At 52.0% G+C, this 18905-nt stretch overlaps 1 protein-coding gene across 3 annotated transcripts in view; it reads left to right on the top strand.

Annotated features, from left to right (window-relative positions):
- NUDCD3 (NudC domain containing 3) overlaps positions 1–15339 on the top strand; it is a 95512-nt gene extending 80173 nt beyond the window's left edge. Inside the window, exons 5-7 of one of the 3 annotated variants that reach the window (XR_006738294.1) lie at positions 7405–7593; positions 9508–11528; positions 13176–13244. Coding sequence is in view for 2 of the 3 variants with exons in the window: in XM_045565204.1 (XP_045421160.1) it covers positions 7405–7593; positions 13176–13286 (300 nt within the window). In the remaining variant the exon portion in view is untranslated. Of the gene's footprint in view, positions 1–7404; positions 7594–9507 lie in introns of all 3 variants that reach the window. The other 2 variants (XM_045565204.1, XM_045565205.1) reach the window with 2 other exon arrangements.
- Positions 15340–18905: the final 3566 nt, after the last annotated feature.

Raw genomic sequence — 18905 nt, 5'->3', positions numbered from 1 at the left:
GACCCCGTCTCTACCAAAAATAGAAAGAAATTATCTGGCCAACTAAAAATATATATATACAAAAAAATTAGCCGGGCATGGTGGCGCATGCCTGTAGTCCCAGCTACTCGGGAGGCTGAGGCAGTAGGATCGCTTAAGCCCAGGAGTCTGAGGTTGCTGTGAGCTAGGCTGATGCCACGGCACTCACTCTAGCCCGGGCAACAAAGTGAGACTCTGTCTCAAAAAAAAAAAAAAAACATATTTCTTCATAAATTCAGAGTGGAAACTGCAGATTAAATTACTTTGGCATTTTGGCAAGAGCCCAAAGCCTGGAAATTAGCATGTAAAATGAAACGTGAGCCCTCATGCCTTCAGTGCAAACACCATCACTGGAGAGCCCTCAGTGTTTTTCAGGAGGAACCAGCATGCTTCTCATCTATTCTAGTAGGGAGGAGCGGAAGCTTAGGGATTCAACAGAAGGCAGTAGCCCGAGGCAGCCTGTTCAGCGTGAGTGGAAGCAGTGTGCTGAGCAGAGCAGAGCTGATGCTGTTTCTTTGTGGATGGGGCAGGCTCCGCCTTTCTATGAGGCGGGAGGAGAGGGAGCACAGCTCAGCATCGCTTTATTGTCCCCTCTCCCTAGAGCACACGGGCCTTCCAGCCACTCCCAGACCATGGCATGTCCTGTCTGGCTTATACAATGTCTTAATTTTGTTTCTAATTTTTAAACTCAAAGAAATAGTTGACAACATTAAAAACCAGGAGATGGCCCATAACTGTGCTGACTGGTGGCATGTCCTGAGAAGTCGGGTCCGCCCGGGTATGGCCCGCATTCCCCTGGCAGCAGGTGCTGAGCAGGTGCCCTGGACCTCCACCACGTTCTGTTGTCTCACCCCGCTATCTGCCTTCGTTCCGAGGTGCCTTCCCGGAAGGAACATCCCACAGCGTTCCCGTAGGCCTCATTGGCCCAAGCTTGATCACACGGGCAGCTGTGAGGAGTAAAGTCGTCCTCACTGGGCACATTGCTTCCCTGAATAGAAATGAGGTTCCGTTACTAAGGAAGGAAAGGGATATAAATGCTGGTGAGTCATCAGCACAGATCGGGGGATGCTGAGGTAAGTTTATTCACGTTGAGGTTGAAGTTTCTGTGAGGACATAGTGGGAACACTGTTCAGCCTGCAGTCTGGGGTTCCTCAGAGAAATGGATTATAGGACTGGGACTGGGTAAGATACAAGGGGAACCTGGAGCATCTTATGCTGGAAAGTGAGAACATGCCAAGGAAGTGATGGGGTGCCACAAGGTCACAGTGACCTCCAGCAACCTTGTCTGGGACCATCTGAAACCAGCTTAATTAAGGATGGTAATGAGTTATAAGCCATTGAGAGGTCAGGAATCCAGGAGTCAGTACTGACAGCAAATAATAAATAACTTCATTGCAGAGAAGACGCTTGCTTTAGTAAGGCGTTTAAGCCACTGGTCTGTGTGGAGGGACTGGAGCCAGAAAGTCATCATTTTCTAGCCCTTGCGGGGGAAACAGGACCAGGCAAGTGCTGTGCCAGGGGGTTCCATGGAGGACAGTGTTTGAGAACCAGTAACTATAATAGAGACGTCAGACTTTATCTTGGCCAAGTGACCTGAGTGAGCTACCCACCAAGGGGTGTGGATGTCGTGTGCCTGCAGGTGGGACATATGTAGGTCCTGCTGGGCCTGCACACTTGAGTTAATCAGGAGGGGACACTGAGGAAAGAGGAATGCTGTAGAAGTGTCCCAAATTAAAGGGGACAGGACCTCCAAGATGCTGTAAGGACCCTAGACTGGACGGTGTTCCATAAAACATAAAAGGACTTCCTTATCTTCAGGAAGTAACTTGGGGCAAAGGGCCATGATGGATACAACCTTCTCTTAAATGGTTCAGAGAAGATACTGTGTTATTATATATTATACATGCATTACAAATGCACAGCAAGCTAGTTGTGTGTAGACACACAACTGCCAAATTGCTGTATGGGTATCTTTATACTTGTCTTATTCTAACAACTTTAAGCTTGAAATTATTTCCAAACAAAATGTTAAAAAAAATGAGATGGCCAATAAGCACATGAGAAGCTGAACATCATGAATCTTTAAGGGGAATACGAGTCAAAACCACAGTGAGACAGGCGCGGTGGCTCACACCTATAATCCTGGGAGGCTGAGGCAGGAGGATTGCTTGAGGCCAGGTGTTCAAGACCAGTCTGAGCAACATATCAAGATCCTATTTCCACAAAAAATAGAAAAAAAATTAGCCCAGCCTGGTGGTATATCCAGGAGACTGAGTCAGGAGGATCGTTTGAACCCAGGAGTATGAGGCTACAGTGAACTATGATGACGCCACTGCACTCCAGCCCAAACAACAGAGTGAGACCCTGTCTCAAAAAAACACCAAACAAACCAAAAAACCTCTAATGAGATGCCCCTTGACACCTATTAGAATGGCTGCTAGAAAGACAGTACCAAGCACTGGATGAGATGGGGTGTGGTCTTCTCGTATTATGGAGCATGGTGTTTCCAAGTGTCAGAGGCCCCATGCTCGGAGGAGGAAGCAGATGCACACATGGCTGCAGGCTGTGTGATTCTGTGTGTGAGACATTCTGAACACAGACACACACTAGATGGCAAAACAAGCATCATGGGCAAAGGGAAGTGGGGCTTTTGAGGTTCGGGTTGACGGTAGCTCATGGAGATGTAATCAAAAAAGGGTGAGTTTTACTATGTGCAAACTATTTCTCCACAAACCCGCCTTTTAAAAAAGTAACAAAATGTTAAAATAAAAAAACAAAAACAAAATGGACTACTTTATCCCATGTGTTATTTTTAGATAGGGAACTCCATCTGGGGAACATTTTACCTGTGTTCTCTTGGCACTGCATCCTGCACCAGGTGTCAGAAAATGGCCCTGCAGGATTAATAAAATTTTGCAAATGAGACCTTGGTCTTCCAGAGCTTTCACAAGAACCTCTATAGAAGATGCCTTGGGTCTTGTCTGCTCTCTCAGGGCTAAAGGCAGGCCACTGAATTACAGAGCAGTGCCAGAAGACAGAGAAGGCAGGCCTGTCTGCATGCGGTCAGGATGAAGGACCAGTGGTGCCAGCCACACCCATGAGGATGGCTGTTATCAAAAAACAGAAGATAACAAGTGTCATTGACTGAGGATATGGAGAATGGGAACCCTTATGCATTGCTGGTGGGAATTTAAGTGGTGCAGCTGCTGTGGAAAACAGTATGGCGGGTCTTCAAAAAGTTAATCATAGAACGATGATATGACCCAGCAGTTCCACTCCTAGGTAAATGCTCAAAAGAATAGAAAGCAGGGACTTGAACAGAATGCATGAATGTTCATAGCATCGTTATTTACAGTAGCAAAAAGTGGAGACACCTTAAATGTCCATCAATGGATAAACATGTGTAATATTCCATGTAGTGGAATATTATTCAGCCTTAAAATGTATGAAGTTCTTTTTTTCTTCTTTTTCTTTGTTTCTTTTTTGTTTGTTTGTTTTTAGAGATAGGATCTCGCTCCGTTTCCTGGGTTAGAGTGCAGTGATGCCATTGTAGCTCACAGCAGCCTTGGACTCCTGGGTTCAAACGATCCTCCTGCTTCAGCCTCCTGAGTAGCTGGGACTACTGGCACATGCCACCATGCCGAGCTAGTTAGTTTTATTTTTCGTAGTGATGAGGTCTTGTTATTTCGCTGGAACTGAAAAAGAAATGAGTTCTGATTCATGCTGCAACATGGATGAACATTGAGGACATTATGCTAAGTGAAATAAGCCAGTCACAAAAAGACAGATGCTGTGTGATTCCATTTGTGTGAAATGTCCAGAACAGGCAAATCTATAGAGACACAATCATTAATAATTGCCAGGGGCTGGATGGAGGCGGGCCATTAGGGGAAGGCGTAGGGCAAAGTGGGGATCAACTGCGAATAGGTATAGGGCTTCTTTTTGGGGTGATGAAATGTTTTGGAACTAGATAGAGGTGATGGTTGCACATCATTGTGAATGTACTAAATGCCATTGAATTGTCCACTTTTTAATTTTTTTTTTTTTGAGACAGAGTTTCGCTCTGTTGCCTGGGCTAGAGTGCCGTGGCGTCAGCCTAGCTCACAGCAACCTCAAACTCCTGGGCTTAAGTGATCCTCCTGCCTCGGCTTCCCGAGTAGCTGGGACTACAAGCATGTGCCACCATGTCCGGCTAATTTTTTCTTCTATATATATTTTTAGCTGTCCAGATCATGTCTTTCTATTTTTAGTAGAGACGGGGTCCCTCTCTTGCTCAGGCTGATCTCAAACTCCTGACCTCGAGTGATCCTCCCGCCTTGGCCTCCCAGAGTGCTAGAATTACAGGCGTGAGCCACCACGCCTGGCCGAATTATCCACTTTTGAATGGTAAATTTCATGTTATATAAATTTTGCCTCAATTTAAAAAATGTTTTTTCAAACAAAGTGGGCTCACATCTGCTACTAAAATACATTAGTGTATTTTAGTACACGTGGTGATGTATGGGAGCAAGGAGAGCCATCTTGGCAAGTGCAGTAGCCATTAACCATGTGTGGCGGCTGAGTGAGCACTTGACGTGTAGCTCACATGAATGAGGAACTGAATTTTTAATTTTTATTTTAAAACTACTTGATTTAGATATTGGAAAACTTTTAAGTATTTTGGAGCATTTGAATCTATTCTTTCAATTGTAAATTTTATGAAATCTAACTACAGATCAAATATTTCTGATGAAAAAGTAGTGCAGGACTCATCTCGATTTTTTTTTTTTTTTTGAGACAGGGTCTCACTCTTTTGCCTGGACACTGCAACCTCAAACTCCTGGGCTCAAGTGATCCTTCTGCCTCAGTCTCCCAAGTAGCTGGGATTACAGGCATACACCTCCACACCCAGCTAATTTTTTCTATTTTTAGTAGAGATGGGGTCTTGCTCTTGCTCAGGCTGGTCTTGAACTCCTGACCTTAAGCAGTCCTTTCTTGTGGGCCTCCCAGAGTGCTAGGATTACAGGCCTAAGCCACCTTGCCCAGCCTCCTCTTGATTTTTGTTGGGTTTGTGAAGTATACATGTGGACACAGGATTCAGGGGTGAGCCCCCTCCCTCCTTCTGGGCATAGGTTCATTATCTTCAGATCTGTCTCCCACTGTGCCCACAAAGTCCTGAAGTCTGGGTGTGAGTCTGGACCTGGACCATGAAACCCCACGGGGTGTATAAAAAGGCCCGAGAGCAGTGGCAGAGTCCCCTGGATAGTATGTGGGTCGGTCCCCTGGCCTCGCAGTGCTGTTGGTGGGGCTGTTAGCTTGAGTGTGGCTCTGTCCTGCTTCTTCACGCTGGGCTATCTAGGAACGGCCCTAACTTCCAAAGGTTTGTCTTTATTTTTAAATACAGATAATGGTATGCATTTTACAGGACTTGATATGTAGATTTTAATAATGTTAATTACTAGTGAAGATAAAAGTGAAAAACTTAAAGGATCTCTTCTTTCCAGAGATCTGCAGTTCCTCAGAGTCTTTCCTGGAATAGGGAAGACAATGTATCTTCCACTTGTAAGGTTTTTTGTCACATCAGCTCTATAAGACAGGGTGAAGTTCTCAGCGTTGGGGTCTCTGAGGGTGAGTCAGGTTCCCCCCAGACTGTAAAGTCTGTGACAGACCATCTGAGCAGAGTGTCTGGAAATGGAAACTTTATTCTAAATTGAAATTGGGCACTGCAGAACAGCACTATTTACTGGGCAGAGCTGGCGGGGTTGGGCAGGGGGACCACCATTCTCAACTCCCCGTTTGCACCGGGAACATGAGACAAGGAGAAGATTTCTGAGATGCGGTGTCAGATCATGATTGCAGCTTTTTGTCCTTTCCCAGTAGTGGAAAATCTCCACTGCATGCCCTCCCACACCTCATCAGTGCCCACCTTCCTCATTAGTAGAGAGCATTCTTGGGACCAACCGCTGGCTCTGCAGGGTCAGGCACCGAGTGTGTTCTGTGGTGTTGGTGGGTTTGGGCAGCAGGGCTTGGAGGTAGAGAGGCAGGAGATGCTGCGTTAGGACACTGCTTTCAAGCCTGTGAATGCCGGAGTCCCCAGTGCTCTTCCTGGGGCACAGGGTATCCTGCTGATTCACTGTGGCCTCCCAGCTGTCAACATTACCCTGTGTGTCGCTTGTCAGGGTTCACCCACCTGGTCAGTAAGTCTCCTCCTGGTGGCTGCATCTCCGTGGGTGAGAGCTGTTCTTGCTTGCTGGCTCTTTGCTGCCTTTTCCCTTTTTCTATGAATAACTTAGTGTTTTCATCCTATCAGAGAATGGACAGTTCTAGGACAAAGTGAGCAAACCCAAGAATTTCCCAGTGAGCTCAGCGCTGACCATGGAGCATTCAGCCAGTGTCCTTGCTGTCTGTGTGACCCCATGACCATTGATCATGGGGGATAGTGTGTCCCCTGTGTTCCTGCAACAGGCCAAATAGCCAGGGGCACTTGGGCACCAACTTCACACAACACCTCTCATGTTTGCTCCCATGCAGCCGTTCCACTTGGGTTTGGGTTTTTGTGGTAATGACATGAATTTCCCAGACCCCAATACAGGCTGCATCATGAGTGGGTGGCTGCTGGTTCCCTTGAACAGGGGTGAATCTGTGCCATCCCCACAGTGGTGCCCAAGGTTTGGGGTGGCTCTTTATGGTGGCTCCTCCTTCACGAACCATTGGAGGTTCAAGGCCTGGGGCTGGAGGACCTGTCATGCAGCAAGCCTGGCCCAGGGAGGGAGTGGGGTGGGGCCCCTGGAGTGCTCTGTTCAAGGGGTGAGGGGTCCCTGGTAGATTCTGTGGTGCATCGAGCTGAGCCCTCACAGTTCCCAGCTTCTTCCCAAGAAGGTAGGTCATGGAAACAAGAAAGATCATTGAAGAGGGAGGTGGTTGATAAGAGCTACCGTGGGGCCTTGTGTGGCAGGTGGTAGGTGGCAGGCTGGGATGGCCTGGGGCAGGTCCTGGCACGAGGGTGGGGTGGGGTGGGGGGGCGGTGTATCAGAGATCTTGGAAAACATCCCCTCTCAGTGAGAGTGGGCGAGGTGAGCGCTCAGGTTGGGCATTGTCCTGTCTCTGAGGATCGAGGGCTTGGTGAAGAAGGACAAAGGCACTTACCAGAATGTCAGTCCCCTCAAATGCCCCACGTCTAGCCCAGCTCTTCACCGGGATGTGTTAGCACAGGCAGCAGATGCATCCCCAGGCTTGGAGGATCCTGCCTTGGATCCTGGCACCCCTTCCTGTCCGCCACTGCCCTTTGTGCAGTTGGTCCTGGGCTCAGGCTGGGTGCCTGTCCCTCAGCAGGCTGTGCTTTTCCCCAGCCCTGGCTCTGCTGTGTCTCCTGACCCTGATGCAGGTCTCTGCCCTGCTTGTCCCCAGGTGAACCTGAGCAAGGTGGGTGAGTACTGGTGGAATGCTATCCTGGAGGGAGAGGAACCCATCGACATTGACAAGATCAACAAGGAGCGCTCCATGGCCACTGTGGATGAGGAGGAGCAGGCGGTGCTGGACAGGCTCACCTTCGACTATCACCAGAAGCTGCAGGGCAAGCCGCAGAGCCATGAGCTGGTACGAGCACAGCAGTCCTCCTGGAGAGCCCGCCCTTTGGGCCCTTGTGATGCTGGTGACAAGGCCAACCAGCAGCAGAGGGGTTGGCAATGCTGGTGGGGAAGAAGAGGGTGTGTGGATGGGCTGCCCTGCTGTGTCCCGGTTCAGCAAGGGACCTGTCTTACCTACTCTTGTCCCGTGATCACTGCCCGAGGACAGGGCACTCTGGGCTTCCAGCCATATTCTCACACATACGCCAAGAGCCCAGGTAGCAGGGCCTTGAAGGGTGTCTTGAGAAGTGCACTGCTCACACGAGCCTGGTAACCTGGAATGTATTGATGGCTCTCACCGTTGTGCCTCAGCCACGTGTGTCTCCTCCTCTCTTCCCCTGGACCCTCGGTGGAGGAGGGAAGGGAGCCAGGCCACAGGGCCAGTTTCCAGATGTCAGGCCTGTGTGTGAGGACTTTGTGAGGTCGGTGGCAGGTTGGGGAGCAGGAGGAAGAAGGTTCATGTCTGACCAGCATGGCACCCAGTGCGGAGTACGCGTGTGGCAAACAATGATTAATTGGATGTATACATTTGTTCTTCCTATTTTAATAATCCCAAGAGTAGCTATTTGGGGAAGAAAGGGTAGCTTTCCTCAGATTATTTTTAACTCCCCATGTCCCATATACACAGCATGGCAGGGCGCGTGGACCAAGTGCAACCTGTAGTCCACGGGGATGGGCCAGCTGCTGGGCATGGGCCGGTCTCCTTAATTTTGTTCCATAAACACAGGCATCCCCCGCCTCCCAAAGCCACTCAGACTCACATGTTTTCCTGTTGGTCTTTTGGAGGAGCCTTACTTTGTGGTTTATTTGAATTATTCCAGTCTTGCCCTCTGGTATGGCACGTGCCCCCTCGGTGGTTCTGCAAGCCCTGCCACTGTGTGTGTCCACTCTCACCTGTCTTCTCAGACAAGCCCATCCTGCTCCTGTGAGGTCAAGGAGCCTGTGGAGGGGAGTGCCATGCCTGCCACATGTAGTAAGCACTTACTACACACAGCCAGGCTGGGGACCTACACAGCCCTGAAAAGACCATCTACTTTTTACAATAGAAATGTTGAGTTATTGAGGTCACAGAATGTGTTCAGGGTCCCGCAGCAGCTCAAGCAGCAGGGGTGGGATTGACCTCGCATCTGATTTCGGATCTTTCTGTTCTCCTATCCCCACCTGCCCTGGCCTGAATCTCCATAGGAGAGAATGTTCCTCTCGGCTTGGCCCCCTTTTCCACCCTAGGGCACAGTGAGGTTGAAGGACACCCTTGCTTGGCCCATGTCCCTGCACAGGTTATGGTGGCCTCAGGCAGTACTGCAGCGCTTGCTCAGATCAGCTCAGCTACTTAGACAGCCAGACCTACCTGGTCACATTTCAGTCCAGTTATGCCGTGTTTGCCTGTAGTCACTAGATGAAAGTCCAGTCTTTGAACCCTTGCCCTATGGGTGGGGCTTCTCATGGTAGCAGTTGGGGACAGGGACACAAGGGGTCTATCTACTCTGTGCCCAGATTCAGTGCTCTGTCTACAGAAGGGCTGAAATGTATTCACAAGTTGACCTTCGGGGAAGAGTCTGTTTTGGCTAGAGAACATGAACATAGACGCCCACTGCCTTGGATGAGTGAGAAGGAAGTCTTACTAATCACCCCTTTGTGCCACAGGATGGATAGAGGGACCAAGGGCAGGTGGTTCCTCAAATCTTCCCCAGACACCAACACTGAGTCTTTGTTATAGATAAGCGATAAAAATTATTTGTTGTGGTTTGAACTGTGTTTGTGCATTTGTCAGAGCTCAGTAAGACCTTCTATAGACATTAGCTGTGGGACATGGCAGAAGCTAGGATGCTCTATGACTGTTTTCATCTCTAAGTCCTCAAATTTCTTGTGATTTTGTCTCTTTCAGAACATAAAAGTCAAAAGGCAAAACCAGCAGTAATCCCTGCTTGTCGTGGGAGTTGCCATTAGTGCCAAGACATGCACAGGGTGTTGCGGCTCCAGCTGACCCTGCCCTCTTTTTTCTTTTCTCCTTCCTCTCTCTTTTCTTCCTGTTTCGTTTTTCCCTCCCTTGTATCCTTTCCTCTCCTTGACCTTCCTCTCACTCTCCCCGACCCCCGATTTTACATTCTGTGCTGATGCCCTGACATTGCCTACTCTTGCCCTTCTCCAAGGCATGTCAGTGAGGAGGACAGACACAGATCTGCCTTCATGGCACTAAGATTCCAGCCATTTTAATCTTATCTTCTCCAAAGAATATTTCAGTTTTGCTTTGCAGTCTCATCGATAATCCTCCCCAGCAACTGGCTGCTCTTGTCTCTCCATTCCTGAAGGCCTGAGGGCCTCTTACTCTGGTGGTTGTCACACAGCCTGCTGCCCAGGACCAGGAACAGGGTGGTCTGTTCATTCCAGGCAAGGCAAGGTTTTGGGCCCCAAACTCACACCAAGATCTTCACTGCCAGCCTGGCGCAGACCAGCCTCAAGAGGAGGGAGATGGTGGTGCCACACACCATACGTGTGCACTGTGTGCATGTGTGCATACATGTGACATCCCAGAGTGCAGCTGGTGTCTTCTCTGTTCCCTGTCACCCCATTCTGAGTTGGTGTCCTCTGGGCAAGCTGCCTTCCTGGCCCCCAGGGTACTACAGAGCCCAATGTAGAACAGAAGGTCCCTGTGACAGGCCATGGGGGGCTCGCCTGTACCCAATGTACAGCTGCTTGTGACCCAGCACTGGGGAGCCCAGGGACTGGGCAGTGACCCAGTTAGGAAGGATCCAAAGAAGAATCTTGAAGACACTATGGTCTAGTGGAACGAGCTCTGTGTTTTGAATCCAAATGTATTCTGCTACGGACTTGCCGTGGGCCAGACAGCATGCTGACCCTTAAGGGCATGTGTGTCCCTGCCCAGAGCACGGCACCCAGAGCACGGGAGACCTTCAGTGACATGCAGGAGCCCAGGGCTGGTTGTGCGAAGGTGTAGGGCCCGAGGTGACCCCCTTACCAGGGCTGACCTGCTCTTCAACAGCCAGGGAGCCTCCAGGTCGCTGGCCCACAGCTAGAGCGTGTGGTAGCTCAGGGATGATTGTGTGTCTGAGTACCTGCCTGGTGCTGCTGCCGAAGTCTCAACTCCTCTCTGCGCTTGACAGGGCCTGGGGAAGGATCTTCAAAACCTCGGAGCCCTAAGTAAATCAGAGGTTCCATGTAAAACATCCTTAGTGATTGTAACCGCCTTTTTTTTTTTTTAGCTGAATGCAGAAACAGACCTCGAAAGGTAGGTCTGTGCCCTTACGTAGCCTCATGTAGCAGTTTAGCCACATTTTGCTCAGTTGTCATCAGGGATACCTCACAGGAGGGACCCTCTTGAGAGCTCTGTGGTCAGGGTCGCTTCGCTGGGATCACCAGGCCTCGTAGTGAGAATGGAAAAGGGCCAGGTTCCCATGTCAGCCGCCATCTGCCGTGCACGGCGGCGCAGTCACAGCTACCAGCGCACTCTGGCAGCGATGCCCATTTATGGTGTGAACTCCGAGTCTTCTAAATTTGCCACAATTTCAAATTATGCTTCTAATGCCACAGATGCTGTGTACTTTGAAGCATTTTTATTTTGAAGTAACAACACTTTTCTCTTATTGTTTTAAATTCTTTTATGTCAGTATCATAACTTCTTTCCAAAGTCAACAAATTTGATGCCCTTCATCTTTTCCCTAATTTAATTTCTTTTACACAGAGTTCCCCCATCTAGGAAAGGAGTGTGGGGTGTACAGGTGCCATGGCTCAGTCTGCGCTCAGATGGGGCTATGTCTGCGATCTCTCCAGCCTGGTGGGACTGACCCCAACCGTCAATAGCTGTGACGTTACACAGGCAGATACCGGCATTAGCGTGGTCTCTGGTCATAGACTGAACGCCTACTCTCCACCTTTGCCCCAGGAAAGGTCTGAGCACTGACCCTGGCACCCTGGACTGACTTCCTTATAAGATCAAGTCTCCTAATTTGCAGTTTACACTGTCAGCTTCCTATGCTGGGTCTCCACCCAGCCACCTAGTTCCCAGGGTGTGGTGGCTGCAGTGCTCCACAGCTGTCACTTGCCCTCCAGCCGTCTTGGGCTCCATTGAGGGGGTTCGGAGGCCTTGTGCAGCCACCTGCTGAGGTCATCTGGTTAGTCCAGTCTTGTATTTGGTGGGGACTGTCCACACCACACCTCCAACAGGTGGAGGGGTAGGCCAGGCCTCCAGGGCCGCACACAGGCGGCTCCCTGCAGCCTTCCCTGCTCCCAGCCACCTGGTGTGCGCCGCTCGCTCATACCCCATCGCAGCACCTTGCTCTTGAAATGGTCTTTCCAAAGTCTCTGATGTGAGTTACCTGTAAGAAGTTGAAAGTAATATTGATTAATCCCTAATATGTATTAAGTGTCTTTGATATGCTTGTTGCTGCCTTACTTAGCTTTAAAAATAGGAAAAAGAAAGCCCTCTTGTCAGGAAGGTTGTATTTTATTTAAGGAGAGGCCATGGTGCTGAGAGTCCAGGAGCCTCATCAGACACCAGAAGTCACCCACACTGCTCGGGTCTGTTACTCTTGTGGCAAAAGAAGAGATGTCTGTCTTCTGGGCCCTTTCTGCAGGGCTTTCTGTAACGGGGACCATGAATCATATTGGTAGGGCACCTCTAGCCCTGTGCAGTCTCTTTTGTCTCTTGTGGTCAGAAGAAAGGTGAGGTCATCCCCAGCCCTGAGTGTACTTGCGGGGCTGGGTGAGGAGGGCGGACGCAGAGATGCTGTTAGGAAGGAGGGCCCAGCAGCCATGCAAGTGCTCCCTCACGGGCACAGTCTTCCTCATATCCCCTGGCTGTGGTCACACTGCTTGGGCCTGCTTCTACTCTTGGTGACTAGATAGTTCCAGAAAGGCCACATGCTGGGAAGAGCTCAGTCAACCAACTCTGTCTCCAAGGAAGCAATGGGGAATTCCGACTGGCAGGTCCACCACTGGACATTGTGCGGCCTCTTCCTCTGCGTCACACCATGGGTCAACCCTGGATCGTCTGATGATGCAGTTCCCCGTGCTGAGAACTTCCTCCCTGGGAAAGGGGGCAGCACCCTGTCTGCATACCTTAGTCATGTCTCTGGTGGGGCTGGGCCACTTTCTCTGTATATCTTAGTCCCCACTGGGCCTAGCATACTTTCTCTACAACCCCAGTGGGCCCGGGACGCCCCACTGCGCACCTTAGCTAGTGCCTGGTAGGACTGTAGGTCCTATAGCCTGTTCGGAATTTGGACAGAGATCCTGGTGGAAAAGGGACAGAAGTTGAACCATAGAGAGTGGCCAGTGCTTTGCTGGGGACAGAAGATGGAGGGTTAGAAATTCAGTCTGTGGAGAGCGCAGTCTGCAGAGAAGTTGGCAGTCCCCCAGCACCTCCCCGGGTGCAGGCTGCACAGGGCAGTGTGGTCCCCTGGCCAGCTGGTCTTGCCAGGCGCATCCCCAGACCCTGAGGAGGCAGGAAGGCTCTGCCTGAGGTTAGAGTGTGCTCTGGGAGGAGGTATGCAGTGCTTTGCGATCTCTTTTAATCTCTCTATTTTCTGTTTGTAGAAAGTCCATGAGATGCTGAAGAAGGGGTGGGATGCTGAAGGCTCTCCCTTCCGAGGCCAGCGATTCGACCCGGCCATGTTCAACATCTCCCCCGGGGCTGTGCAGTTTTAATGACTAGAAGGAAAGGAAAACCCTTGCCATCAGGGAGGCAGAGGCCTTGTCCTCAGCTGCCCTTCTCAGCCCCCTGCATTCCAGGGACTCGCTCGTCTTGTTCACCCCTAGCCATCCTTTCTATGAAGGATGAACCAGGCCTTCCACCCTGACCTTGCATCTCCAGACTGTTCGAGAGAAGGTGTGGGGCCAGCTGCTGGATGTTGGCCACTGTGGCCGGCACTGAGTGAAGGTGTTTGAAATGCAGGAGAGGACATCCCAGCAAACTGGGATCACGTGCTTTTGTCTCCACAGCAACCAGCCACTGCAGGCAGCATTTGTTTCCTTCCCTGCTCTTTGCTTGCTGTTGTTTTGATGCTGTTCTGCTTGCTTTGCTTTTGGTTGGGGGTATGGAGTTGCTGGGCTATCAGGCGAAGCTGAAGTTGTTGAAGTGTGTGGGGCTTGGAGCTTGCATGAGGGCAAGTGTGGAATGCTGTGCCGCTGTCTCTGGGGCTGCTTTGGGAAACTCCTTGCCCCTTGACCTCTGTTGGGTATGTTCATGCGCTGTCGTGCTCATGCCTTTGTAAGTGTGCTCTGCCAGCCTCAGCCTCATGGGCAGAGCAGTGGAAACTGGAGTCCTGTCTGCATGTTTTAGACATTGGGAGGTTCTATCTGTTGTCTGACTGTGGCTGCCTTGCTTTGGTTCTTGCTGAGGTGAACCAAGCCCAGCCACCACTGCATGGGGTGTTCTGCTTGGCTCCCTGTGAGACCTCCACCTTGGGTACGCTGTGTCACGACGTGGGCAGGAGTGGAGAGCCAGCGCCCTCAGGAGGAGACCACAGCATGTCCAGCAGCCCATCAGCGGAGCACGTCAGGCACAGGTCCTGAGCAGCCTTGACCTCGAGGGGCCCCTGGAAGGAGGACTTTCTGCACTGGGCCTGAAGGCACATTGTCTCATCACAACTGAGCCAGAGAAAGTGAAGACTACCATGTTCCCATCCTCTGTGCCAGGTGCCGGACTGTGCTTCCTGGAGCTCATGGCCCTGTCCTACCAGTTCTCCAGGGACTGGCCACCACCTCAGGAGCCCTGAGCTTATGCCCTGAGCCATGGCCACTGACCGACTCCAGCCGAGGTGCGAAGACCCAATCGTGGGGTGTGGGGCAGGGCTTCAGCCTGGGCCCTAAGTACTCACAGTGGCACCCTGTGTGCCCATCACCACGAATGTGGTGCTGCCACTACCCGGTGCTGTCCACTTGGCCATCAGCTCAGTGCATGGATAAGTCACACTGCAGGTCTCCGCACCCTGGTACCACGCGCAGCCGGCAAGAACAAAGGCCTGCAGATGCCAAGGAAGCCTGCTGTCACGGGGAGAGGACCCTGTCCCCTGCAAGCTCTCTCTGAGAATACCTGGGGGGAAGGGGCTATATAGGAGAGTAAGTTGGTGGTTGGTTCTTCCAGAGGCTTCCACCTTGGACTGCATAGAAGGGAGCTGGTTTATTGTCATTTGAGGGTAGATTTCTGGTTTATAGTGGTGGCTGATAGTTCTTGTAAGAAAGCATCCCTGGGAAGTATTCTGTGGGTCCGACTGTCAAGCTAGAGCAGAGGGCCCCAAATACCCACCTTGGAATCAGAGCCCTGTTGTCTGATATCTGTCACTGAACTGGTGAGGCCCCTCTGAAGAGGTCTCCACCCTGGGGAGCAGAACTCTGTCACCTGTGAAGGGTCCTGAGAAATCCTTTGTCATTTTTTCCTGGAGTTCCCTTCAAAGGTCCTAGAATTTGCACACCAGTGTCTCATGAGAGCTTCCCTACCCAATGAAAGGAGGTCTCTCAGGAGTTGTGTGTATGTCTCCTGTCTTCTCTTGTCCCCAAGCTAGCCCCCACCCTATGGGCAGTCTTCCAGAAGGAGTGAGTAAGGGGGGTAAGAGTGCCCTACACCTTGTTATTTGGGACACTTTGAGAGTTGTTCACTTCCGTGGTGAGTTGTCTCTGCCTGATTTTATTTTGTGTTGCATTTCTCCCCACTCCCTGCCCTGCTTTAATAAGTGATAAACCAGTGTCTAGGAAGAGCAGGGTTGGGTATGGGCCCTGTGGCAGGAGCAGCCACCCCGCATCTGGTCCCTGTGCCCTGTGGGGTGCTCGGTGTGGTTGTGGAGCCTGTCCCTGCGCACCGCGCCGTCTGTCGGGTGATTCCGTGCCCTGAGGCAGCGCCCTGGACCTGCCCAGCCTCCAGAACTGGCGCACTCTGCCTTTTTTCTCTTTTTAGACATGACAACTGCAGTTTGGCCACTAAGTCCCACCAGCTGAGGTCCGAGGAAAGCGGGGTGACTCATTCCCCTTGTCCAGGGGCCCAGGAGAGTGGGTGTCCAGTCTGCAAAGCTGCTCCAGCTCTTCGGTGTTGGTTTGCAATAAATCTGTATCTAAACAATTCTGGGTCTGTGTGTGACCTTTGCTGCTGACACAGTTCTGTGTTTGCGCGGTCGTTACCTGTGAAGTGTAGCCTTGAGTTCCCAGGCCCACGTACACAGCAAACACCAGAGTGGGAAATTCCTAGCAGTTTATTTCCCATCTGGTCTGAATGCCCTGGGCATGACTTCACACAGCTTTCAGAAATCCCGTAAGATTTTGATCAGGAAAAAAAAGAAGAATGTAGCTATAGATCTTACATGCTTTCAAGCAGGTTCTGGGATTCTGTTGTTACCTGAAAGCTGGAGGTGAGTGCAGAATTCTAATCAGTTCCACTGGGGGGCTGCCTTCACTCGCCAGGCTCTGGGCCCTCAGTCTCCAGGTGCACACCTGTCATTACCTGCGCTGCGCCCTCGGAACACGGCTTCTGCAAGATAATATCCCGGTGTCTGACACAGGACCTGCCCAGGCTGCCACCTGCTCCTTCCCCCACTCACATCCTAGGCCGTCCCTGTCTGTGCCCCTGGCCCCATTCCATGGGGATCCATCTCATCTCGTTTTGCCTCCTCTGACCCCTCACAGGGGACAGGGCTGGGGGTGTGAGAAGTATTTCTTGGCTAAATGAAGAATGTTTTAAAAGCTAAAGAGTGGAATTGCCAAACAAACTCCCAGAAATAATCCATCAGAAAGAGGGGCATCTTCAATAATTTTCCCCTGAAGAGTAAGGGAGGGAGAACAGTCGAGAAGTGTTTTGTGTGGAAATGTGTCCAGGAGGCGTCAGCTGCTGCACAGAGAACTCACTGCCCAGAACATGCGCGTGGGGAACAGACCCTCACCCCACCTCAAATGTGCTCCCCCCCTGGGCCAGCTGGCAGCCCGCTCAGCCAAGGACGAGATGGCTCCTTTGCGAATGGAAAGCACAGAAGTTGTCAGCGTGGAATCCGGCCAGCTCTTGATAAGCTCCCTCCCCTTTGGTCAGAGACAGAGCATCCCATGTGGCCCAGGGTCCTGAAGAACTGGACTGTGTCCCCAGAACACGGGACTCCCTGTGGCCAGTGAAGTTCCCATCCTCTGTCTGAAGGGTCTAGGGAACTGGCTTCTGACCCAGGCTGCGGCCCCAGGGAGGATCCACTGAACGCTGGGGCGCCCTGCGTGGGTGTGGGCAGAAAGCCCCGGGGCCTCCCCTGCCGGTCCTGGTCAGGATGGTGCAGTCACTGTCTCAGGGGTGAAGAGAAAAATTAATATTCCGCCATTTCAGACTGAGCTCCTTAGCTCACACTAATATGGTTTTACTCATTTTATCTTATTTTCTTGGTTTTATTTAATACTGAAAACTGAACAGACTGACCTTGCCTTCAGAGGGAGAGAAAGGACCCAGCATCACTGAACTCCCCTATGTCTCAGGGGCCTGGTAGGAATTTTAGATCTGCCACCGTCCCTCCACACCATGTGCCTGAGGAGCCCCCCTGCCTGTGGAGAGAGCCTTGTGCCAGGGAGACAGGCTGGGCCCAGCTGCCCCTTGGAGGGGTTGGGCAACCCAGAGCCCGTGGCAGGGCCAGCTGCTGCGGAGCCCAGCTGCCTCAGGCCTGCTGGGACCACTACGTGGGTATGTGCTGGGTTGCTGGCTACAGCCCTGGCATGCTGGAGTTTGCCATATTCCTGGTGGTGTTGATGGAGTTGCAGATGCACGTGGGGTGGGTGAGGGGACGTAGCCACCCTTATGTGGGTTTATGAGGCCATTTTGCAGGCACTTGAGGGCGGGGGTGCCATCTCCTGCCAAGTGGGGTCAAGGCCATCCTGCCTAGAGCAGGGCAGGTTAGGAGGCACTTGCAGGAAAGATGCCTGGACCTTGAGAGTGACCCTGGCCAGTGTCCTTGCTGCCCCTCTCAGCCCTAGGCTTTCTTGCCCAGAGCTAGACAGGGCCTTAGGGACTTTGTAGTTCAACCCCTCATTGTGCTACGGTCACAGAAGTAAGTGACACTCCCAAGGCCACGTGGCCAATGGCTTGGGGGCCCAAGAGCCCAGACCACTGCCCTATCCCCTTTGTGGGGCCAGTGGTTCCTAATTTCCTACTTGCTTCTCGGAGCAGCTCTTCTGAGGCTGACAGTCCCTCTAGCCCAAGCTTGGTCACTGTGCCTGCCTTCTCTCCAGAACTAAGAGCAAGAAAAGCTGCCTCGGGTGCAGTCCTGGCCATGCCACATGCTCTGTAGCACCATGCCTAAGGTGAGTGGCAGGGGCTGAGATCGTCCAGGGGCTGCTGCAGACCCCAGTCCCAGCGGGTGGTTCATCATGGGACTCTGCCTTGGACTCTCTCGTCCCCTTTGTTGCCCAGCACAGGCCTGGCATGTGGCAGATACTCTGTTGGTTGGGGAAGGGACAGGGAGGACCCCCCCGCCCCATACACACACACACACTGCATCATTCAACCACTGAAACCCTCAACAACCCAGACATCAGCACCGCGGTGACCCCAGGCAGGGTGTGGAGGGTGCTGAAGCCGTTAGGAGCCTCCTGACTCAGGCATTGGGCCTGGTCTGCCTGCCAGACACTGCCCTCGCACTGCAGAGACTGGTCTCGCCTCCCAGCGTGGACTTTGTACAAGACATGGGTGGGGAGGGGTCTGCCAAAGGACAGGGTGTGCAGGTGGTGGGGCTGGAGGCTTGGAGAAGGCCCTTCCTGCAGGCAAAGGTGAGCCTTGGTCTCTGCTGGGTCAGGGCCATCTTATGACCCCAGTGGTGGTCCCTGGTGGGACTACTGAGCTCCAACAATTGCTTGTAGGGAGACCTCACTTACCAGGTGGCCCACAGGACACCCCATAGATAGTGGCCCTTAAGAAGAGATAGTTTGGGGCCATTGGAGGCTGGGAGACCCAGGTGCCCGTCAGGGCAGAGGGTGTAGATTGGAGCTAGGCCTTCAGGAGAGGAAGGTTCCAGCAGCCCTGGGTGACCACCTGTTTCTCAGTCCAACAGTATGGAGAAGAGATTTTGTGACCACAGGGTGATGACATCGTGCAAGGCAGACTCAGGCCCAGTGTGTGTGACCGTCCTTCTGGGGCTGTCCTGGGCCATCCAGGCAGAAGGGCTCACTGCCCTCGTGGGTCTGCCAAGGGTGAGGGCAGCAGCCCTGAAGAGGGAGGAGCTGGGTGAGGGGCTGGGACAGGCCTTATCCAGACAGTGGTCAAGTGTACAATCCATGGCTTGTCCGCACTTGGACTGACCCAGCCAGGCGAGGAGG

The sequence above is a fragment of the Lemur catta genome, chromosome 11 (genome assembly GCF_020740605.2).
Source record: "Lemur catta isolate mLemCat1 chromosome 11, mLemCat1.pri, whole genome shotgun sequence".
In the NCBI taxonomy this organism is placed as follows: Eukaryota; Metazoa; Chordata; class Mammalia; order Primates; family Lemuridae; genus Lemur; species Lemur catta.
Note: the sequence above shows the minus strand (reverse complement) of the source record. Positions and strands in the feature narration are given on the sequence as shown.